General features: G+C 35.3%; 3 protein-coding genes and 1 pseudogene across 5 annotated transcripts; 3 read left to right on the forward strand and 1 right to left on the reverse strand.

The window, feature by feature from the left end:
* Nucleotides 1-1,088: 1,088 nt before the first annotated feature.
* LOC125823960 (tRNA (guanine(37)-N1)-methyltransferase 2) lies at nt 1,089-9,914 on the forward strand. The gene is made up of 11 exons (XM_049503307.1): nt 1,089-1,251; nt 3,607-3,704; nt 5,023-5,127; nt 6,149-6,209; nt 6,400-6,475; nt 6,975-7,479; nt 7,558-7,677; nt 7,858-8,022; nt 8,772-8,878; nt 9,533-9,607; nt 9,726-9,914. The coding sequence occupies exons 1-11, from the start codon at nt 1,151-1,153 to the stop codon at nt 9,777-9,779; spliced, it is 1,467 nt and encodes a 488-aa protein (XP_049359264.1). The 5' UTR covers nt 1,089-1,150; the 3' UTR covers nt 9,780-9,914.
* Nucleotides 9,915-11,645: 1,731 nt separating this feature from the next.
* Nucleotides 11,646-13,932, forward strand: LOC125823954 (glucan endo-1,3-beta-glucosidase 6-like). 2 transcript variants are annotated; one of them, XM_049503302.1, is made up of 3 exons: nt 11,646-12,104; nt 12,792-13,059; nt 13,216-13,932. In XM_049503302.1, exons 1-3 carry the CDS (start codon nt 11,740-11,742, stop codon nt 13,906-13,908), a joined length of 1,326 nt encoding a protein of 441 aa, XP_049359259.1. In that variant the 5' UTR covers nt 11,646-11,739; the 3' UTR covers nt 13,909-13,932. The 2 variants fall into 2 exon arrangements, with proteins under 2 accessions (XP_049359259.1, XP_049359258.1); XM_049503301.1 differs by having other exon boundaries at nt 12,792-13,932.
* Nucleotides 13,933-15,311: 1,379 nt separating this feature from the next.
* LOC125823967 (F-box protein At3g07870-like) lies at nt 15,312-17,335 on the forward strand (annotated as a pseudogene).
* A 2,628-nt stretch (nt 17,336-19,963) lies between these two features.
* LOC125823950 (uncharacterized protein At4g28440-like) lies at nt 19,964-23,667 on the reverse strand. Of its 2 annotated transcripts, none has more exons than XM_049503296.1 (3): nt 23,538-23,667; nt 23,199-23,400; nt 19,964-20,446 (listed from the first exon to the last, which is right to left on the reverse strand). In XM_049503296.1, the coding sequence occupies exons 2-3, from the start codon at nt 23,383-23,385 to the stop codon at nt 20,259-20,261; spliced, it is 375 nt and encodes a 124-aa protein (XP_049359253.1). In that variant the 5' UTR covers nt 23,386-23,400; nt 23,538-23,667; the 3' UTR covers nt 19,964-20,258. The 2 variants fall into 2 exon arrangements, with proteins under 2 accessions (XP_049359253.1, XP_049359252.1); XM_049503295.1 differs by having other exon boundaries at nt 23,199-23,391; nt 23,538-23,664.

The following is a 23,667-nucleotide window of genomic DNA, read 5'->3' on the forward strand; positions in this document are numbered from 1 at the left end:
CCACCCCCCAACCCCCAACCCCCAAATTCTTGACTACACAATATCATTAAATATAAAGAGTTTGATTTAGATATTTGTATCGAATTGTGGGCGTGAAATATAATGGATAATATATTTTCTTTTAACGTATGTATAGGATAATTTAATTCACATTATATTAAATTTGAATCAATGCTATGCGACTTTAATTAGTTTAGAAATACTTTACAGTCAAATAATAACCTTGATAGGATATTTTGATCCAATAATTAAAAGAAGGTATTATTTTTAGCCAAATTTAATAAGTTAGGAATATTTTTTGCCCTTATCCGTATGGAAAGACTTATCAATTTTGAGTAGATTTTTTTTAATAAAAAAATTACTTTGTGAATAAATCCTCTACAATGGACAAGTATGAGATCAATCCTTTTTTAAAGGAACATCGTAATGTGATTATAATATCGTAAAAAAATATGTCTTAAAATGTGCACTTTAGTTGAAGATTTTGCTACCCAAATTCATAATATTCAACAACGATGAATTCACGAGGTTCCTAGCTATTTGTCATAATTTCATATCAAATATTTTTAACAAGAAAATTTTTGAATAAAAAATGGAGCACAATAGGTGCTGCTCCTTTTAATTTTGCTAAAGATAGCATCGCAAAAATACAAGACGATTTTGTTCAATATAATACAAATTATGTGGAGCAATATAGTTGCGAGGCAAATACGCTTATATAAACTCATAAATGCATTTCTAAACATGCATCTATTTGCTTTTGTTTTAATTTTTAGGTAAAAATAAAATTTTAGAAAAAAAAAACTTCTTTAAACTCACATAGATCTGTAACTCACTCTATCCCACGTACAGTCAATTTAATTTTTAATTTCAACCCGCTTCGTACAACCCGACTCGTCCCGTTAGCGGACGCCGTCAAAAACATCACGGTTTATGGTTGGGTGTACTAAATATGCTATTTTTTCCAAACTTAAGAGACCATTAATGTTCCGTTCAATTTATAAAGGATCATTTTAAGTCTAAACTTAAAATAAAGGGACTTCTTTTTTTTCTTCTTCCCAAATTGAGAGAAAAACCCTAAACCCACTGTGCAATTTGAAATCTTCCATTAATTGAAGTTTAGCACTTGAGCTTTCTCAATCCTGTAAAAATGGTGGAACTGGACGAGAGCAAGTTTGATATGCACTTGAAATTATGGGCGCTTCGAATTCCACGAGAACATTGTAAGGCTGCCATGAAAATACTCGACGGGTACTTCTTCCTTACCTCTATAATTACATTAATTTGCTTTATTGCTGTAGTACAGCTCGCGTAACCAGTAATAGACATTGAAATCAAATATTAAATTGAGCATTTTCTTCAACAACAACAACATACCAAGTTTTATGCTCAAAGACGAGCAAAACAAAGTAGTCGGCTAAAAAAAATATTAAAAGTAAGTTAGAAGCCATGACAAACTACTATATAAACCAGGATAAAGCAATTTGAAGAAAAGGAACAATAACTACCACAAAACATACCCAACAGTTTATTTATCTTCAAAAATTAAGCTTTTTTTGGTAAGGTTAAAGATTATTATTGAAATGGTATTAGGAAGATGCCACATTACAAAAAGTGTGACCATTTAGCTCCAATAACCAAAAAGATGATTGCTGGGATATCCCCTAGACTTCCTTGATGGCTTTGTCAACTCTCCAAGAGATCCAGCTGATGTTTGACTCCTTGATTGACCTGGGCATACTCCAGGAAAGGGCATATAGAGAGAAGAAAAAGTTTTAAATATCAGTTGTGATGGGGCAGTGCAAAAATAGGTGGCTAACACTCTCAAGATTCTGTTTGCATAATAACGTCTGTTTACTAGAGTAATTTTCCTTCTGCGAAGATTATCTAGTGTCACACAAGCATTATTGAGAGCTGTTCAGGTCAAGCATGTAACTTTGAGTGGTAGCCTGATCCTCCAACATGCTTCCAAGGCCAATCCTCCAGAATTCCATTAGATCATAACTTTCCTTGACTGTGTATTCCTCCCTTTTAGATGTACCACAAATGATTTTGTCTGCTTGATGCACACTAATGTTGAAATATGCTAGGGGTTGCAAGTAGAGCAATCACGCCATTGATTTCCCAGTCCCGTGTGTTCCTTCTGAAGGAGGGGCTCCATATGTTGTTGTCTCTGTTTCGGGCAATACTGGAACTCTTGTTTCTGGCAAATTGGTGAAGCCTTGGGTAGGTCTTTTAGAGCAGTGTTCCCGAGCCATTTTTTAGAGGAAAATTTCCATGTTTCAAGGTGGGTTAAATAATTTCTGATTTTCTTCTGTTGGAGATCTTTATGGTCTGTCTACTGTCATTGGGTTCTAGTTTGTGATGGTAAATCAGTGAAAATGTTGAACATCTGCATCTGAGAAGAGGAGTGACTCAACCTAGCAAGCCTATCTGCTATTTGGTTACTTACTTGGATTCTTGGAACACATGCTCCACAATGAAGCCAAAGTGCTCCTTTCCCTTTTAATCTCCTCCACCTCCTTTAGAATCCTCCAGGGAATAAAATTTGATCCATTGACACAGCTGGTAGCTTGGAGTCACTCTCAGCTACAACGTACTGAAAGTTATTCTCTAAGAACATATTGATGCCAAACTAGAGCAGCTGCCTCTGCCCAATGCCCCAATCACAAGTACCTTATCCAAGGGGAAGCACATATGCATTAATCAGTCTTCCTTCAGTATCTCTGATAATCCCTCCTTCTCCACAAGGACCATTCCTAAACTACCATCTGAATTTAGCTTAACAAACATGGCATTTTTAGGGGAATTTTAGTAGTTCAGTTGGTTGGCTACCTTTCACCTTGTTGGTGAGGGTTCGATTCCTACTTTGTAATCCCCTCCATATTTCCCCTTCCCCTACCCCAAACAAGCAAACAAACATGGTTTTTGATCATGTGTATTATTGAGCTGTATATAAATTTATTCTACTTCACAGTACTTGCTAGGAGTTGAATGGTTTTGCTTTACAAATAATCCTGTAAACATTGTTTTCCTTGTCAAAATAGATTTTTTTTTTTTTGGGGTGCTGACACTCTAGTTACAATGTTCTGATCTTGATAAAATAAAGTGTATGTATGATCTCTTACATGAACAGTCATCCTTGATAATTGTGTATGGGTTTTATGATATTCCTTTTTACATTTGCTGTTAAGTTAATGAGAAATTCAACCTAGAGGCATGCCGTATATACCTGTTTTCTTTTTTCAAAAGTAATTACCTCCTACCACACTTGATTCTTCTGAGTAAAACATAGTTTGAGCACTTAATGTTCTCTATAATTCCTACCATCTGTTGGTGAATTCTCCTTTGATTTACAGTACAATGTCTTGTGAAAATACCTGTCAGAGACACATCTGAAACTCAATATTAGATGTTGTTTAAAGGACACACTTTTCCTCTCACCTATTTTTATTGTTGAATTTTCTGATTTAGAGCACACACCTTCTGGAACAACTAAACACTTTAACTTTCAATTATTTAGTGATGTCTCCTTTGCTGAGGGTCTCATTTACATTTTTAACCTTTTTTTTGGTACTGTTGGTGACAAAAGATCATTTCTTGTAGGCATTTATTTGACAGGCCACGCGTAAAGCCTATCACTGAGGACCCAACAAATGAAAAAACCCGTTACATGATTTTCTCAGAAAAAGTAAAAACCCCAGGTACATGATGTTAAACATCTTGTTTTTATGTTACTTATGACAGATGGTCTAGGCAAATGCCCCCCAGATATCTGCTGTGAATTGAAATTTCTTTTCCATGAAGATTGAGAGTTTAACATCCTTCCATTAAGATTGAGAGTCTTAACATCTTTCATGCATGGAAGTAGCTTCTTGTTATTTCTCCGATCAAAACATGAGCATGAGCATACTCATATGTGGCAACCATAATTCGTGACTTGGAAAACATAATCTGCTATGGGGACACCAAAATGGTGCTCTTCCACGCCTTTTGATAAAAAGAAATGAGAAACAACTAAAGAATTTACTAACATAAAACAAAGAATCAGAAATATCTTGTCTCTGATGAAAATTTGGCATCTTATTCGCTGACCAGATTGCTGTTGGCTAACATTATGCTTAAAATTTTATCACGTTCATTGCCAGCTTAGGCAAGACAATGTGAGATTACAGTTCATGTCATGCCTTGATTTAGATAAACCATGCAGGAAACTCATGTTTGCCTCTTCCCATTCTTGATCAGATTGTTTTTTTTTTTGAGACAATGATCAGATGTGTTCTTTTGAATCGTACCTTTCTTGTTCATTTCCGGCTTCATGAAAAATGATCCGAAAACACAAAGCTCTTGGGATAAGGGTTATTGTCTATATTTATGTTTAGCAGTTTTTATCTTCCGTTTTTTAAGGTCATTGTTGGTATTATCTTGCTTTAAGGAACATATACTTTTGCTTTTGTTCCTGACATCCCATTCAGACAATTCTAGATACGTCATGGGCTCTATAGGACTTCTGATAAATGGTGTATTACTTCAGCATGCAACTCTCTGCTCGGTATAGGCCTCCCTCCTTTCCAAACTAAAACAAGGCTGTGTGGGGATATTGTCTGTGTCACATTGCTCTCAACCAATTATTGGTTGTAGGAAATTTTATCTAACAAATTGTTCTTAAGTAACTTTGTTAATCACTCTACTCATTATGAAGATTCATCATCCATTTCTGTTACTTGTGGGTTCTGTTCATTCCTGTGTTGTCTCTCATCATGTTCTCATTCAAGTGTCGTACCCTGGGAATCACTGTTACTAAGTCGGATGTCTACAACAACAACAACCCAGTGTAGTCCCACAAGTTGGGTCTGGAAAGGTTAGGATGTATGCAAACCTTACCCGTACCTTTTGTGAGATAGAGGCTGTTTTCTTTAGATGTCTGAGATGTAAATCTATTTTGAATGTTGGTACATTCTGACTACTGTCACCTACAACTTCTTGCTAACTTGCCTACTTTTTTGGCCAATTATTTGACAGACTTGTCTGATATTCCTGCTCAAAAGCTTGCTGAACTGAAAGGCCTGTGTCAGTTTGAAGTTGCTCCCTATTCACTGTCACTTGGCTATTCTTATTGGAGTGCAGGTCAGCAACGATTCTTTCAGAATAAGTTGAAATATAAGGCCTATTATCTCTTTGCAGTTCCTGATATTGTATGTCTTTGTCTTGCAATACTGCAATCCTTTCTACTTGAATAGCCCGGAGGCTAGTTCCCAATGTATGTCTCCGCTTTTCTCTCTTATTCAGCTCTGTATACTTTTTGTTGAAATCATGTGAACTCTTCTTAAGTGATACTCAGTTGAACCAAATTATAGTGGATACCCATTATCAACAGTTTCAGCAGAACAGGAACGATTTCTAAGCTCAGTTTGGTAGCATGTTGCATTTTGAGATACTATTTCAAATGCTGCTCGCCTGAAATAAAAGTGGGGGAAATATAGGAAGAGAATTATGGTGCCATGAGTCATGATGTGCGAAACTACCATATAATTTCTCTTTTTCAGAAGACATGATGTGCGAACTACCATATAATTGCTCTTTTTCAGTAGACATGATGTGCGAAATTATGAATAAAGATGATGAAAGTAGACATGATGTGCGAACTACTAAACCTGCTATGGTGCCATGAGTCATTGCTCAAGCTCAAACCCAACTGTGTGTGAACTGCTAAAATTGCTATGGTGCCCTGAGTCTTTGCTCAAGCTCATCCGTTTTATATCCAAATTTCTTCTTTTGCTCTAAATCATGTCTTACATAACATTCATATTAAGCATAAAGTGCTCAGGTTCAAACATAAACACAAGTAAAGCATTCAAAATAGGAGGCAAAATGTTGCTTTCAACATATGTTTCTAGCCAAAAGCAGATAGTTATTTTGTTTGTTGTTGTATGTATCTCAAATATCTTAGAAGCTAATCTTCGCAGGCTTTGCCTTCCTGTATAGCGTATAACACTTCAGCCGTGCAATATTATTAAAAGCAGTGCTCCTTGAGTTCATACGTATACTATGTGTGTATTTTAATACTTCTCAAATCCAATAATTGAGATTGATATTACTAGTTGGCTTACATTCCATCAATTACTTTATAACTGGAACTTCATTGCAGATCATATATTAAAGCAGATCCTGCCCCCTGGCCTTGAAGTACCATCATCATTTGAGACAATAGTTAAGTATTTTAATCCAACATTTTTCTCTCTTTTATCTTTTCTATGCGCTGAATAGGTTATAGAGAATCTTGTGTTGTGTGTCTCTTTTCCTTGACTAAATTTCTATGCTTCTTTAATTCAAAGTCAGAATTTTCAACACTCTGACCTTCCAACCGAGTTCCCTAACGAATTGACTTGGTATATGTGCAGGTCACATTGCTCATTTGAATATAACTGATGATCTTCTTCCTTACAAGAATGTGATTGCCAAAGTTATTTATGATGTATGCCTTCTAATTTATGGCCTCAACCTGTGCATCTTCCATTTAGCTATTTCCATTAAAAAGAGAAGAAGTCAAAAGTACAGTTGGTTTTCTTTCAAAATTCATCTTATAAATGAATCTCTGCTATAGTGCAATGTAAATGTTTTCATTTGTAAGTTGTTTAGCATTACATTTAACTTCTTCACCTCAAGTATTTTTGGACTAATCCATGAGAATGAGATATTTCAATTTTCTTTTCCTAAACTAGGGTTCTTTCTTTCTGAATGAAATTGCTTTTCCTTAACATTATTTTTGGTGCCAGAAACTTGATTTTACCTCATTTGCATTAGAGCTAGACTGCCTCCTTCCATCTCCTTCACTTTATGTCCAGGCATCCATGTGATGATATTTCTATCAATTTTTCACTTACTTTTAGTGAGAGGATGCTACCCTGTTTCTTCCTTTCCCAAGTCACCAGTCTTCTTAATTTGAATATGGTATTCATTCCTGATCCGTGCAGAAAAACTATCCCAGGATCCAGACAGTTGTAAATAAAGTTGGAACCATTACCAATGAATTTCGTGTGCCAAAATTTGAGATACTGGCTGGGAAAGATGATATGGTCACAGAAGTGAAGCAATATGGAGCAACTTTCAAGCTTGATTATAGCTTGGTGTATTGGAATTCTAGACTGGAACATGAGCATATAAGGCTGGTCTCAAAGTTCCAGGCAGGGGAGACCGTATGTGATATGTTTGCTGGCATTGGTCCTTTTGCTATTCCCGCTGCACAGAAAGGATGTGCGGTTTATGCAAACGATTTGAATCCAGATAGCATTCGTTATCTCAAAACTAATGCTGAAATCAGCAAGGTTGATCATCTAGTTTTCCCATACAATATGGATGCAAGGAAATTTATTTCTCAACTCATTGCTGTACCCTGCAATGGAAGCAATGCAGAAGCTGAGATTGATTGCTCTGACAAATTCAGTGGTGAAGCACATAGGGAGAAACTATCTGAAGACTGTATGTGAACTATTCAGTTTTATACTGGTTATCGTACCCAGAAAGCATCTCATCAATTAATCTGAACCACCCTTGCAGATGAGGTCAAAGAAGTACCTGACGGAACGTCATGCAACACTGCTGGACTCGGAGACTCATCTGTGATAGAAGATATGAATGTGACTTCTGTGAAAAGACATGCAGAGAGTTCTCAAGAAGGTGGGGATGTTTAAGAAATGATACATGCTCTAGTGTGCTTAGTTGTAATTGGTGATGAATATAATTTAGAAATAGTTCTGTCTATTTGCGTCCAAATGCTGAATTCAATGTTTTTGTGAATATCATGCTTTTGGGACACTTGGAACACAAGTAACTGAATTTGTTCATTTGGTGAATTAGAGGGAGAAGGGAGATCTGCAGTCAATGATGGTGTTTGTGTTGCTGGTAGAAGAAAAAGAGGTCCAAATAAGAGATTGAAGGGTTCTGAGTCATTGAACACAAAGCCCTCGGAGCATGTGGACCATGTGATCATGAACCTACCAGCTTCTGCTCTGGAGTTTCTTGGTAAATCTACTATGACCATATCTCCCTCTCAACATCATATCTTTGAACTGAGGTCAACATTATATGCTTGTCAGCTGGCTTTATCCAAGTTTATTGGACGTCTCTTTCTAATACTATATGTAGATCATAGTGCAAGAATCCAATACAATTCTGACAGGGTTTTAAGCATAAGTGGTAATATTTTGACCTTGTGTCTTAATATTAGAATCCAACCAATTTTGCAAACTGCCATAAGAGTGAAATGTAGAAGTTTGCCCACGGCTTCTAACAGCACCAACTTTAGGTCAAAGGCTTGCAAAATGTTCACTTTTTGGAGATAGGTCAGAGAACTGGTGCTCAAATGTCAGAACCAATCTTGATCTCTGTAACTAAAAGGGGAAGTAAAAAGTATTTCAAACTATATACATTTGCTGTTCATCAGTTCATGCTGTGATGCATTTACCAAGTTAATGAAGGTAATATAGTTTGTGATGCAAACTGTCAGTCAAATCCATTTGTTGTACTTAGCATGCTCTATTTCAACTAAGTTACATACTCTTATAAAAATAGAACTGATATTACTCTAAACCCTATATCAGGTTATGGCTGTGTTTTATGGGTGAATTTTCTCGTTTAGTACCTCATGTTTTCTGGAGTTCGTGATTCTTTTAAAGCCTGTTAAACAGAACTTCTTGTCTTTTCGTCAGGCACTGATATTTGCTAACGTATTATAATACTAAGGCAATTGATAGTTTCTTTTCTTTCCCTAGATGCCTTTAGAGGCCTTATTAGAAGGAGATACTGGAAGGGATCTCTACCCTGGATTCACTGCTATTGCTTCATACGGGCAAGTGAAACAGAAGACTACATTATCTCGGTAATACCTAGTTCAACAGCTAATTTGTTCTATTTCGACTTTCCATATCAGTTTGACAGTTTGACTGGGTTATTTCTTATGCTTGAAAGCAGCATCTGAAATTCAGAATTGGTGGCGTGTCTCTCTCTCTCTTAATTTTCAGTCAGAAAAATAAATGAAGTCAAGTGACCATCATCGTCATTAAACCAAAACCTTAGCGGATGAAAGCCATTCTCTTACATTTTCAATTGCTGACCACAGGATTATTTGAAATTTACTCAGTATATAATGGAACAAGTGCACAACATAAACAATGATTTGCAATTTTAGTAGCAAAACCGAAATAGCCAAGTTCCTGGGGCATGTCAATGGGTTAGTAAATTACAGGTGTAGTTAACATAATACGTGGTTGTTGATGATTTATGCACTTGGTTTTAATGTTTACCATGTCCTTGAATAACTAGATTAGCTAAATCCGTGAAGCATGCTGTAGCTTGCATAGTATTCAATATCTGGACATAGTATATCACAGGTCAAGTTGATTATTAATGCTCTCAGTTATTACTTTACTAGGCCATCTGGTCCTACTAGTGTTACTAAATCTACCTTCCCAATGTACTCATTTTGGCTAGTCTACATTCTGTTGTATGTTCTTCTCAATTTGTTGACTTGCAGGTGGCCGAGTCTGCCCTGGGAGCCAAAGTCCAAAACCCTGTATTTCACAGGGTTAGAGATGTTGCTCCAAATAAGGTACACGTTCAATAGAGGATTCAACTTTTTTGGAGCGTCAGCATTCATTTTATTGACTTTGCCGGTATATTCTTGTACGTTTATTGCCCTGAGCTGTTCTTTTTCTTATCTTATGCAGGCTATGTTTTGTTTAAGCTTCAGATTACCGGAAGAAACATGCTCTGATGATTAGGGTAAACAATGATACTCTTCAGGGCGAGAATCATGAAACTTAAATGAATCTTCGTAGCTGGATTCCTGTAAACTGGATTATTTTTTTTGTAAAATGCTTAACCTTTAATTTAACAAATACTACTTTTTAAAGTGATATCCTATGAAATCCATCTTTTATACTTGTTGCAATAGGAGCCTGTGTGAACTCAGCCCCTCACTCCCACAACTTATGACGTTATAGGTACTCTACTCTATATGTGCAAGGGAAGTCACCAACCTCCATGATAGTTATCGTTTATGGACAACACAGTCAGTACTTGTGGATGTTGACGGATGAATTGTATCTTTTGCAAGATGTATATCTGTTTGAATAGGAATTGCACCAGAGTTTTGAGCCAACTTTTTCTGAAAATCAAAAGCTACAAAAAGCTTGTAACTTTTGATGAAAAAGCAGTGTAAACAACAATGAGAAAGGTTGCATAAGCCTTGAAACACGTAGATTTTGGTTGGAAAGTAGGGCACTGCCGATGATTCTTTTCAATATCCTTACAGAAAAGAGTCAATTACCTCTTCAACTTTTCTGGGGTCGTATCTTTTCTCTAACTTTATTTTATTTTGCCCCACTAAGTCACACATTTGTCATCATTTTATGTTAAAAAATACTAGGTGATTGATTCTTCTGGTCTGTTCTAGCCTTGGTGGATAGAGTTATTTGATAATTGTTGCTGGTGGGAGGTGACATGTATCTCGTGGAATGAAATTAGTTGAGGTCTGCAAAAGTTGGCTTCAGAAAAAAATAAAATGGAAGTGATAACATAGTTATTATTTTTATTTATTAATAAAAGTCTTGACTTTTATTGCTAGTCCTTATTGTTAACTAGGGTGGGCATAAATACCAAAAAATCGAAAAACTGAACTGAACCGAAAAAAATCGGTTCTTCGGTGTTTCAGTTCGGTGTCGGTTTTTTTTTTTCGGAACTTCGGTTCTTCGGTTTGGAGTTTGGTGTAAGGGTCCCGAAACTACGGTGCATCGAAGAACCAAAGTTTTATTAAATAAATTTAAAAGTATTTATTATATTACTTAATTTTTAACTTTACTTGTCCCATTTCAATTTTTATATTTAGATCCTAAACTTAAATAGCAAAAATCTTAATAACAAAATAGTAAACCCTAAAGACCTAAAGTCTAAACTAAACAAAACTCAATTTAATTCAAGTTTGAGCAACAACTTGGTGTTTCTACTTTCTACTTTTTTTATCATTTTATGTTGTTACTTTGAAGTGAGAACAAATTGATGTTCTTACCTTTTATTGTTAGACGGTTAGTTGTTACTTTGAAGTTTGAAGTATGATGTGAATAACAATTGTTACTTTATCATATTCTCTCTTTATTTTTGTTGACACCGAAAAACCGATTTTAAAACACCGAACTAAACCGAACCGAACCGATCTAGTTTGGTTTAAAATATGGTGTACACTTTTCTAAAACCGAATACCGAAGAACTGAACCGAAATTTGATTAAACCGAACCGAAGAACCGAACGCCCACCCCTATTGTTAACACTTGCTTATGACTCAAGTATGCTAAATTCCACTTTGATTGTTAAGGAAATAATACATTATACAGAGCCATATAAAACTAAACAAAACACATAAGCACAGACTAACAAACTAAAGTTTTGAGTGATATAATCTTCATTGATATAAAGTTTAGATTCTTATCAAATTCTTCTCTTTCCCCTCCATTGTCCCTCCAAAAAAGGAAAAAAGTAATATAAAATACTACTATTAAAAGAAAAAGATATATATATTTCAATCTTATAACTTTTGAAAGTGCAAGATGGCTTTTTCCCCAGGCTACTAATTTAGATATGGATTTTCTCTCATGACATCTTGTCATTCTCTTTTCTTGCTTCTATCTGCTCTTGTTTCTTCATCTTCATCTTCAACGTCTGTATGCGTATATTCCTCAGAAGTAAATGATGATGATGATGATGAGTGGTGTAAGTTGTAGGCATATTTTGATTCTTGGAATTGTAGCCTTAGTGTTCATTACAATGGCGCGGAGATGTTTGAGTGTTGGAGTGAACTGGGGTACTATGGCATCTCATCAGTTGGCAGCAGAGAGTGTAGTGAAGATGCTTAAAGAAAATGGATTTGACAAAGTAAAATTATTTGAAGCAGATGACAAGATTTTGAGTGCTTTAATAGGTAGTGATATTGAAGTGATGCTTGCAATTCCTAATTATATGTTACAAGATATGAGCACTAACCCTGAAATGGCAGCTTCTTGGATTGATGCCAATGTTTCTACTTATGCTTACACTCATGGAGTCAAAATCAGGTTAATTTAAGTCCAACATGTTTCACTTCTTGCATGGACATAAGTCAATTTTTTACTTTCTTTAAAACTCCTGGTTCACGTGAACCCATGGTCCCCTCTCAAGACTTGTCCTCTTCTTAGTTGTTTTCATCACGTGAACTTAAAAGGACAAAAATATGTTACTAATATTGTTTACTTAAAGAACAATTAATATTAAGGGTAAAATGGTGCTTGACTGGTTGTTCTGAAAAAACTTTATTATGACAACTGTAATGAGTTAAGGGAACACTACGTATAGTTTCACAATTTTTTTGTGACATATTTTTACATTTAGGGGCCAATTTATATGAATTAGGCGATTTTTTTTTTGTTTTTTCGTGTGTGTTAGCTCATGAATATTGACGCCTTATGGTGCACGGCCGGTTGTTCTGAAAAAAACTTTATGTCGAGTGAAATAGTAATATGAATGATGATTTACTTTTTGTAACCGTAAAAAATTATATAATCAAATTAAACATCTATCTTAAAGGTAGTGGTGCTTCCATCTTTTTAAATTCTAGATACGCCTATGCGTCCCCTCCCTTTCCACACACATACTAGGTGTTCATGATTTGGTTAAAAATTGATCCAAACCAAAAACCGAAATCAAACATTTATCTTAAAGATAATGGTACTGAGATTCCTCACGAATTATTCTTAATAATGCAGGTATGTAGCAGTAGGAAATGAGCCTTTTCTTCAAACATACAATGGAACTTATCTACATTCCACTTTTCCAGCTCTGCGAAATGTTCAAGAAGCCATCAATCATGCTGGATTAGGGCCAGAGGTGAAAGCAGTTGTTCCTTTAAACGCGGACATTTACTACTCCCCTGACTCGAATCCTGTCCCTTCAGCAGGCGATTTCAGGCCAGAAATACGCGATTTAGCCATTCAAATTGTTCAATATCTCGACTCAAATGATGCACCGTTTGTGGTTAACATTTACCCTTTCCTCAGTCTCTATGCAAACAATTACTTCCCATTTGAGTATGCCTTCTTTAATGGATCAAACAAGCCTATGAAAGATGGCGATAATCTTTATACTAACGTGTTTGATGCCAATTTCGATACTCTTGCTTGGTCTTTGAAGAAAGCTGGCTTTCCCAACATGAAAATCATAGTCGGAGAAGTAGGATGGCCTACGGATGGAAACAAACACGCGAATATTGAAAATGCAAAGAGATTTAACCAAGGGTTGGTTCAACATGCTTTAAGTGGAGAAGGAACCCCTGCAAGGAAGGGGAAAATCGACGTTTACCTGTTCAGCCTGATTGATGAGAATACTAAAAGCATTGCTCCTGGTAACTTTGAGAGGCATTGGGGAATATTCGAGTTTGATGGTCAGCCCAAATATGAGCTAGATTTATCTGAAAAGCCACTCGCTGCAGTAGAAGGCGTAACTTATATGCATAAAAAGTGGTGTGTACTAAAGTCACACTTACCAAAAGATGCACAAATTTACTTGGCAAAGATTGTTGACTACGCGTGTAGTCGTTCTGATTGTACTGCATTGGGCTATGGTTCTTCTTGTAATCATCTGAGTGAACGAGGAAATACATCGTATGCTTTCAATATGTATTATCAATTCAATAACCAGAACAGTTTGGACTGTGATTTTCAAGGCTTGGCTATGGTAACTCATAACGATCCATCTGACGACAAGTGCCATTTCCCTCTCATGATTGCTGATGGTCGTAAAGTTATGTTGTTGCACAAGAACTTAGTGTATATTATACTGGCTGTTCTACAAGGATTTCTAGTAGTTTTGCTGCTTGTTTCTTAGACAGGTCATGATGATTTTGATGTAATTAACTAGTAGCACAATACAGGTATTTTTTACAGCATTCATATTCTAAGCATTCATATTTCTAACACAGTGAATATGACCCTTATCTTGACGTCAGCTGACAATTACGTTACTACTTTTTGCATTTAGAGTAGACATTCCATGAGAGCTTGGAGTACCAAAAAAATTACTACAAAGGTGAAATAATTTGTCTTCTCCCTCAACTATGACTCAAATCTAATTAATGTACATCCTTATATTATCTAAGTGAGCAAAAAACATCCTTATACTATACAAAAAATAACAAGAATCATCCTTCAATCTATTTTTGTTAAGAAACTGATTGAACCAATAAAAAAAATTTAATTTGGTCATGTCATTCCACGACGAGAAGATCAAAGTTACCTAAAAAGAATAAGGATATGGATAGGAAATGAATCTTTCATTCTCGGAATTTAAATTTTGCGTGTTGTTGGTTTATATGCTTTTCGCATCATCAAGTAAATTGACTTTCAACAACACATAAGTTTTGAAATATTTATACAGTAGGTTCCGATGGTTAGAAATATTATGTAAAAAAATTATTTTAAAAGTATTACGTCCAACTATTTAGAGATTTTCTTTGATAAAATATTTAGGGCGCATGTACTATATATACAATGCAATTCGCATTTTATTCAATGTACATAAATATTGGAAATTTAGTGAAATTACGTGGGCGTTTGGTTATGAAAATAAAATAAATAATTATTGTATTTGAAAATTTTGAAGTTGGAGTAGTATTTGGCCATATTTTTACAAGAATATTTAGAATTTGAATATATTTTGTCTGGATATGATTTAAATCCTCAATTTCTAAAAAAAAATAAAAAATCACTTGACTAGCTTAACCATGTGTACATATATTCATTCGACTTGACACATTTAATTTTTTGTTGGTGGCGTGAGTGTTTTAAAAAATATACAGAAGGATGAACCTTGCAACTTTTTGGATAGTTTAAGGATTTTTTTTATTCACTTACATAACACAAGGATGTACTTTAAGTTTAGCTCATACTTATTTTAGCAAAAAACTCGACAATTGTATATCACATTCTATTAATATCTACAACAAGAGTTCTTGTTATGACATATCACACACCAAATAAATAGTCGAAATGAGACATATGTACTAAGAATATCGTCTATAAGGATAACTCAGGTAACAGACTCGACTCGAGTTTATATATAACTCATCTACTAACTACCATTACATGCCAATTGGCTAACAGACTAACTAACTCTATAAAATAAGAAGTAGACTTAGTTAGAAAAACGAATTTCAAAGTTGGAATCCACCATTTCCTTGTTTTCACGCCAAAGTCCTAGAAATTGGGGATTCGTTCAATCAGAGAAAAAAAATGGAACCGGAGCTTTTCGATGTTCCTATTAGTGTCTCAGACTCAAGGCTAAGTTTAAATTGTGATTGCAGACAAAGAAGAATCAATTAAGTTACAATTATGGATTTGCCGGCTGCGATTATGGTGGAAATACTCACAAAATTGCCAATCAAGATGATTTTCCGATGTAAGTTTGTTTGCAAACGTTGGTATAAGCTCATAACTTCTGATCATTTATTTGTCTTAGGTTTTGGGCCTAACTCACACCTCAAAAGCTAGTTCAAAGGGAGGAGGATTGCCCAAGCCTTATAAGGAGTCCACCCATCTCATTAACCACCGATGTAGGACTTTTGTCATTCTTTAACACCCCACCTCACGCCCAGTGCTTAGCATCTGATGCATGGGCAATTTTGATTTTGGGGGTCCCAACATCGGGTGAGACGGACCCTGCTCTGATACCATGATAACTCCATTAATGGAGATTTAGATCTGAAGTAATTGAAGAAGGAGTTGAGAAGAAGAGAAGAAGAGAGGATGAGAAGATATTATTGAGCTCACATCAAGTTGCCTTTACATTGTTTTCACATGTATGACACCAGACCGCGTAAATTTCCTTGCATTTTCCTTTCAAAAAATTATTCTGTCCGTTATCTGCTTGAACTTGGAGCAGATTTTGACTATACTTCTCCAGTGGCGGCTCAAGCTAATTAGTGGCCTAAAGCCAAAAATAAATTGGAGGCCTAAATTTTAATTATTTTTTTAGATTTGAGATTCAAGTTATTTCTTTCTTTTTAATGAAAAAAGTTTTATTTTTTATGATCTTAAACTAAAGATATATATTTATATATACCAAAATAATTTTTAATCTTGTGGTCTTAAACATATCACGTGAAAGTTAAATTTAAAAATTGATTCATAAAAAAGAAACATTCTTTAATGTTTCGAAACAAACATAAAAAAGACAAATAAATTAAAAAATATATTATATATTTTTTTGTTTAAAAATATTTATAATAATTTTATTATTACTAAAAAATTAGGCCCTTCGATTTTTGGGGCCTAAGGCATATGCCACATTTTTAAAGGCATTGAGCCAGCCCTGTACTTCTCAATGAATAAACAGACGTATTATCTTGGACCGTAATTTACACCTTCCTCATCCTGTTGATTTGGTTTCTCAGGATAAAGCAAATCTGACATTAATTGGTTCGTGTAATGGATTCATTTGTTCGTTGAATGGTGAAACGCATGTGGTAAATCATTCGGTTTGCATTAGCAATCCTCTTTTGGGTGAGTATTTCAAGGTTAAATTGCCTGAATGGGAGAAAAGAATTCGTCATATTCATTATGGATTTTGCTATAGTGAGGCCTCTGGACAGTATAAAGTATTGAGATTAGTAAATAGGAAGTTTCGGGGTCGTCCAGACGTATCTGAATTGGAGGTTTATACTCTTGGAGTTGATGAGAGAAATCGGAGGAATGTGGGCAAAGCTCCAAAACCTGTACAGGGAACGCTTAGCGATGCTAATGTCAATGGTACTATTCATTGGCTGGATGGTGAAAATCTTCCAAAAAGGGTCAGTATTTACTCCTTTAATATCGCGACAGAAGAAGTGAAGTCTCTGCCAGCTCCATCTGGTTTAAAATCTCCATCCTTGCACTTGATGCTAGCGGAGTTGGGAAATTGTCTATGTTTGTTTATTAGTACATCTTTTCATTATATGGATATATGGTGGATGAAATAGTATGGGATAGCTGGATCTTGGACTAGAGATCGCATTTCAGTTACTCTGCCTGGTATCGCTGGTCGTCACATATTAATACCAATCATAATTTGGAAAGATGGGGAAATCTTGATGCAAAGCGAACGTGGCACACACCTAGTTTCTTACAACCCAAAAGAGGAGATGCTTAAGAAGGTGGTCAATGTGTATGGTAGTGGCACTGAAGCGACTAGATACATTCCAAGCTTTTACTCGCTCAAGACTGTCATGGGGGACAATTTTCAAGTCTCAAATGCTTATCGGAAGACTCAGATAGTTTAGAGTATTTCTTTTGTCTTACTCCCTCCGGGATATGATGTTTTGCTTCTGTGTTTCTGATAAATTCAGTTTAAACCCTGTTAGCTTTTACTGTTTTCGTGGATGCTTTTGAATTCTAGTAGACAACACCTCTGCTTCTTTAACTATATGTTGTCCATTTTAACATCTCAAAGTTACTTGCATTGCTCAGTCTCCAAAGCTGCATTTCTTTTATTCATTTCATTCAGCAGCATCTGAATAGAACGAACTATGAAGGAACAAAATGTTGATCTATCAGTCAGGCATATTTATTTTGGAAGTGCATAAAAGATAATTTGTCGAACTTGTTTGGGGTAAACAGTGCATGAACTTCTTTGGGTAAAGTTAACGGAATGCATCAATTGGGAGTAACTTTCACCCTGTTTTTTTCTTGTTGTACTTCCCTAAATTGGTGATTTTCTTGAGCAACTAGATATATTACAAGTTTTTACTTGCTCAAGACTGTCATAACTTCTTTAAGGAATTAAGGTCTCAAATATTTATTTGAAGGCTCAGATAATTTAGAGTATTTCTTTTGTCTTAACTTCCTCCATTTTGTACCATATTTTTTTTCCAAGGCCATAACTCACTGGTGTTACTAAAATCCAGCATGAAAATATACTCTTGGAGTGACCCTTCCAACTGATAGAGTTTATTTGTTTTCGTCTTAATATTTTAGGAAGAGAGCTAGCTACTACTTAAATCGCTCCATAACATGATGAATGGAGTGGAGACCCCTATGGTTATTTTGATTTGATCATTTTTCTATGTTAGGCTACACCTCTTTGTGCTATCAATTTAAGATCTACTTGTTTTTACTGATTCTTGCAAGTTCATTCTCTCGTACTTCCATTATGTCTTTTTCTAGGTTGTTTTTGTCTTGAGTCGGGGTCTATCAAAAATAGGCTTATGCTCTACCCTTTCCAAACACCATTGTGTGGGACTACATTGGGTATGTTGCTGTTGCAAGTTTCATACTTCTTTCATATTGTAAGAGATGATTTTGATGTTAACCATTAGGTATATCGCCTAGTGGTATATAAGCTAAAAGAAATCCATTATTTTGGCCAAAATATGGAAGCTTTTTTTTCCAGAATAAATATCAATTGCATCTAAAGAAGAAACTAAAGGGAATCACACTTGCCAAATAGGAACTTTATTTATCTTGTAAAGCCAAATTCATTGCAACATTCAGGGAATAATCTAAGTATATAGAGAGACCAGCATATTCCTCTTCCCCTGTCTTCTAATGAGCGACATGTTTAAGTGTACGTTTATGAGTAAACTTTGGTGCTGCCTTTGGAGCCAAGCGTGTCTTAGTGATAATCTTTCCTGTTGGATTGCGAAGAATATTTGGTTTTGTAACTCTAGATTTGGGAGGCAAATGTATGTTAGGAGAGAACTTTCTTGTTGATTTGGGTGTAACGTTGGGATTCACCTTTTGTTTATAAGTGGTTGAAGCTATCTTTGGAGAAACATGAGATCCAACTTTAGGTCTAACTAGGAAATGTTTATACACATGGTTTCTAGTTGGCTTTGGTGATGATTTTGGAGAAAGATTTTGTTTACTTTTTGGGATTTTAGGAGTCAAATATGTTGGAAGATATTTTCTAGATATAGGAGATTTTTTTGTCACTTTAGTGGTTGAATGAGGAATTGGCTTTGAAGAAAACACATGAGAATGAGGAGCCAAGATTGAGTTAGATGTGTGTTTTGCAATTGGTTTTGGAGAAAGATTCTGTTTAATTGAGCTCTTAGGAGCTAACCGACCCCAACTTGGTTGTGACTGACGCGTAGTTATTGGTGAGCTTTTTGGAGCCAAATGTGAAGGAAGAGGTTTATTTGGTGATGGTTTAGGAGAAACTTTAGGTTTAGAAAGAGGATATACTATTTCTACCTTAGGGATTGATTGTGGGGATTGTGGATTTCCTAAGGCATTCTTAGGTAATGTTGGGATCTTAGATAAGGAGGGTGAAATTTCAAATGAAGTTGCACATGTGAAGAAAAACAAAGTTGCAAAGATGGAAAAATTGTAAATTTTTTCCATTTTTGCTTTACTATAAAGTTTATTATAATGGTTAATATTGCACTGTTATGACTTCTGTGTCATATTTATAGGTGGACTAAGCAAGAAGTAGGTGTCGACTAAGTCTAGATTAAACTCCCTTGGGATTTAATGAAGTTATTAATTAACTTTACCGTTCATTAAGAAATGTACAATCATAAATGTTTAAAGAGTCTTTAGCGATGAAATAAGTTACAAATGGACACCAATAATTCATTACATAATACTCCCTCTGTTTCAATTTATATGATGTACTTTGACGGGATACAAAGTTTAAAAAAAGAAAAACTTTTGAAAGTTGTGATTTAAAATAAGTCATAGATATTTGTGTAGTTATAAATCATAAAACGGAAATTTTAAAGTTAAATTGTTACTGAATATAGAAGTGTCATTGTTTCTTTGTTTGATTGACTAAAAAAGAAATTGTATCATGTAGAAACGTGGCATTGTTTATATCTTCCCATCATAATATCCCACAAGTTACGTCATGCGCTTGTGTCCTGCTAGGCATATGTTTGAATCGTGCAATTAATCTAAGAAAATTGAACTTAAAGAAAAGGCTCAATACATAAATAAAAAGATCACTCATTATCCAACAAAACATATCTATAAAACACTTTTTTGTAATTTCTAAGTCATGGATTATCCAACACATAAATAAGTAAAACAGGGATTAACAGCTTGTTCCTCTTCAATACTACAAAAAAGTTTACCCTGGGAATGAGTGTCTTAGTCTTTCTCTTCCAGTATGTGAAGAGAAATGCAAGGTAAAAGTACGTAAGAGATAGAATGAAGCTTTGTATTCAAGGCTTTTGTTCCCTTTTGGGGGAAGGCAATGGTTGCCTACACAACAACGTCTACACGTTCGAACTCAATCAAGGACATGTTAATATCTTGCTCCACCGAGAAACTGGCTGGTGCACCAACTTCAATACGTCCAAATCTATCAACAGCAAGTCTCATCGATCCTTTGAACATGTCAACTTTAGCTTTTGTCAGGACTAGTGTTGAACCTTCTTGAATTAAATCCACTACACAAAAGACAATTAAAATTTAAGGCGTCTTCAATGAATAATTAAACCAAATCTTGAATTCTATGCGAGGAAGTGGGAGTAAGACATGTCCCTAGTCATCTGCTTAAAGTAAAAAGATAAAAAAAAATGTCAAAACAAATCACAGAACTCAAGCAATGGACAAGCACAACAAGAGAATAGTTGAAAATCCTTGTAAATAAAGCATATAAAGATATCAAACAACAAACATTAAAGGCAATTAGATAGAGCAAGATCGGAAGTCAACAATGTTAGACTTACCCTATCTCCTTCCAGTTCTTTTCTGGCTAAATTTTAGGGACTTATCAGTTCAAGTCATTTCCTGTAGATAAAATTTAATCGATTAAGTTTCCTTGTCCTTTATCATTTTCTTTTCATTTCATTTTACTGTGAATTGGTAAAGCCAGGCTGGGTTTTTGAAATTAAAGAACTTAATCACGTTCATGTCACCTTGATGCTTAGGCAAGCATCTCGACGTCATATATGTAACGATAAGAGATTTCTCTGAGATCCGTGATGAATCTGGTAATTTTGATAGCATTTATTGAAGCTCTTAAACATGACTAGCAGCCAGAATTACTATGGTAATAGACTAATAAGAGGAAGATTACAGTTAGAGAGGTAGGAATATTGAAGTATATAAGAGATTTCAGTAGCTCATACTTATGTGACTTGTCTGTTACTTTAGGTTTAGGGTAGTTGTCTTTTCTGTTTCTTCAGTACAACACTGTCTAGAAACCACTCTCCCAATACCAAATTTGACAGAAAGCTGAGGTCAAATCAACTGAATTTTTTTAATAACCATGGTGTCCGGGCCAATTTGCTCACACCTCGACTAATTCCAAAGACCTTCCACAACACAAGAACAAGTCATTCTCCGTCAGCGTCAAGGCTGGGACAAATGGGAAGAAAGCACCTAATGTTTTTGCTCTGCTAGGATTTTGAACTTAGCTACACATATTGGAGCGGGGTGGATGAAATGGAAGCTCGGAACCAGTATCTTGTGTGATAAGAATGTGTCACTGAGCATTAAAGGTAAAGTTTAAAGTGGTAGTTAGACCAACTATGTTGTATGGCGGAGTGTTGGTCAGTGAAAAACTCACACATCAAAAAGATGAGAGTAGCAGAAATGAGGATGTTGAGATGGATGTATGAGTATACTAGGAGAGATAGGATCAGTAACGAAACTATTCAGCACAAGGTGGGAGTAGCCTTGGTGGCGGACAAGATAAAGGAGACGAGGCCGAGATGGTAGGGGTAAGGCTCTGCATACACACCACCCTGCCCAGATCCCATTTATGGGATTACCTTGGGTATGTTGTTGTTGGGATTTTGAACTTAATACCTCAGGATTACACGTTTGGGTGCAACTAAAAATTCTAATCCATGTTGATACTAAAAAGACTTTAGATTTAGAACCTCGAAATTTATAACAAAGATTAAAATCTGTTTTAAGGAAGTAAGGAACAGTCGACATCGCTATTAAATCAGAGAAAGCCAATGCTGAAGCATGTAACTACCAAAACAATCCAACATGCATCTATATTAAAACCTAAGTTTCTGGACATTGTATGTATCCACTCATTCACTCTCTTCCTATTACTCTCTCTTTGAGTTTGGCACAGATCTATAAGCTTGTAAAGCACCATATTCCCCTTCCATACCTCCCCTATTCCAGGCATGATAGTGCTTAGGTATTGAGAATTAATTAGGTAAACATCCTCGAGCTAAGAAAACACTTTTTTTAATACAGTAAAGCAACCGTTGAGCTGTTTGGAATTTAAATCTCATCGGATAAGGATGAAAGATCATAATAACTTATGTAATCCACCATGGTTAAAGGTAATAGTGATAAAGCCAAGTTATTGGTTTTTGTCAACAGTAGTAAGGATACTTTATACATGTGATCATTACCAATGCTAGATATGGTTTATAAATCAGAAAAAGGGCAACAAGAATACACGACTTATTTTTCCAAATAGTCAAAACTCCATAGGCACCAAACTTGCACAACCAAATTAAGCTTATGCACTCAAATGCTACTAATTTTCCCCACCATGCTTCGTTAAAAGGTTGACAAGCACCATTTCCAACCCGGACAACATAAATTTACAATGCCACAAATACCCAATTGCCAAAGCTAACAAGTTTGAAATTTTGAAAAGCCTTCCCATGGATCTTATTCAAACATGATCTTATCCTTCTCTACATGTACATACTAATTTTCATATCCACTATTCCTAACGATTTATCGATAAAAATTCCACCCTGCACTTCTCAAAAAATGCCGCTTCTATTTATTTTTTTGGCAATTAACGTGAGCTTTACCATCCGAGGACGAACTAAACAATTCAGTCCCTTCTCAGTATCCTACTCTACCAGAAAACACATCCAAAAACCTTAGATGATAGACATTAAAGACTCGACATTTCCCAATCCAGAAGTTCTTCAGCTTTCACGCAATTTCCAATACATACAACAGAAGTCAAACTTATAACATCAACAAAAACCAGGAAAATCATCAAAATAGTTCTCCCTTTGACATCAATGCTGAGATCCTAATAACATAAACTCAGCATTGATGATATAAAAAGCCACTCCTAACAATAAAGAGTCTATTATTTCTCAATCCAAACACTAATTTCGTCTTAACAACATCTGTAATCAGTGAACAAAGTTCGAAATCAAGCATAACAAATCAATCCACAATAACTACTCAAAACAAAATTACCTTGATCATTGCGGGCAGTGAATATAATAATTCCAGTTTCATCACCAACCAAACATTCAGCAATACGATTTCTCTGTGCAATTAGCTTCTTACTAATAACCTTCACAGTTATATTAACCCCAAAATCTAATGGGCGAAGCTGATTCACTTTTTTAGATCCCACTTTCTGCTTCTTCTGCTCTGCCATTCTTACCTGCGATTTCTAAAAACCCATTCAATTCACAGAAAAAAATAAAGCAAAATCGAGAATTTTCAGGGAATTTAAGCTGTTTTATCATAAAAAGAGAGCAACAGATTTAAGGCAGATGTAGTAAAGTGGGAGGGAGAAAAAAAGGAAACCTGAAATTCGATTGCGCCGGAAAAAGAGATCGCCGGGAGATTCGCCGGTCAATGGAGATTTTGTTCAAAGAAGAACTCAAGTTGAAATAAAGGAAATTGTAAATTTTGGGGAAAACGTTGATGGGAAGCT

The sequence above is a fragment of the Solanum verrucosum genome, unplaced genomic scaffold (assembly GCF_900185275.1).
Source record: "Solanum verrucosum unplaced genomic scaffold, falcon-dt-bn FXZP01000786.1, whole genome shotgun sequence".
Lineage (NCBI taxonomy): Eukaryota > Viridiplantae > Streptophyta > Magnoliopsida > Solanales > Solanaceae > Solanum > Solanum verrucosum.

What these genes read in the sequence shown, in the direction of transcription:
- LOC125823960 (XM_049503307.1), top strand. Translation starts at nt 1,151, where the DNA reads ATGGTGGAACTGGACGAGAGCAAGTTTGATATGCACTTGAAATTATGG. An exon ending in CCATCATCATTTGAGACAAT is followed by an intron (nt 6,210 to 6,399) that starts AGTTAAGTATTT and finishes TGGTATATGTGC; the next exon opens with AGGTCACATTGCTCATTTGA. An exon ending in GAGATGTTGCTCCAAATAAG is followed by an intron (nt 9,608 to 9,725) that starts GTACACGTTCAA and finishes TATCTTATGCAG; the next exon opens with GCTATGTTTTGTTTAAGCTT.
- LOC125823954 (XM_049503301.1), top strand. Translation starts at nt 11,740, where the DNA reads ATGATGATGATGATGATGAGTGGTGTAAGTTGTAGGCATATTTTGATT. An exon ending in ACTCATGGAGTCAAAATCAG is followed by an intron (nt 12,105 to 12,791) that starts GTTAATTTAAGT and finishes TTAATAATGCAG; the next exon opens with GTATGTAGCAGTAGGAAATG.
- LOC125823950 (XM_049503296.1), bottom strand. Translation starts at nt 23,385, where the DNA reads ATGGCAGAGCAGAAGAAGCAGAAAGTGGGATCTAAAAAAGTGAATCAG. An exon ending in CACTGCCCGCAATGATCAAG is followed by an intron (nt 20,447 to 23,198) that starts GTAATTTTGTTT and finishes TCTTTTGTGTAG; the next exon opens with TGGATTTAATTCAAGAAGGT.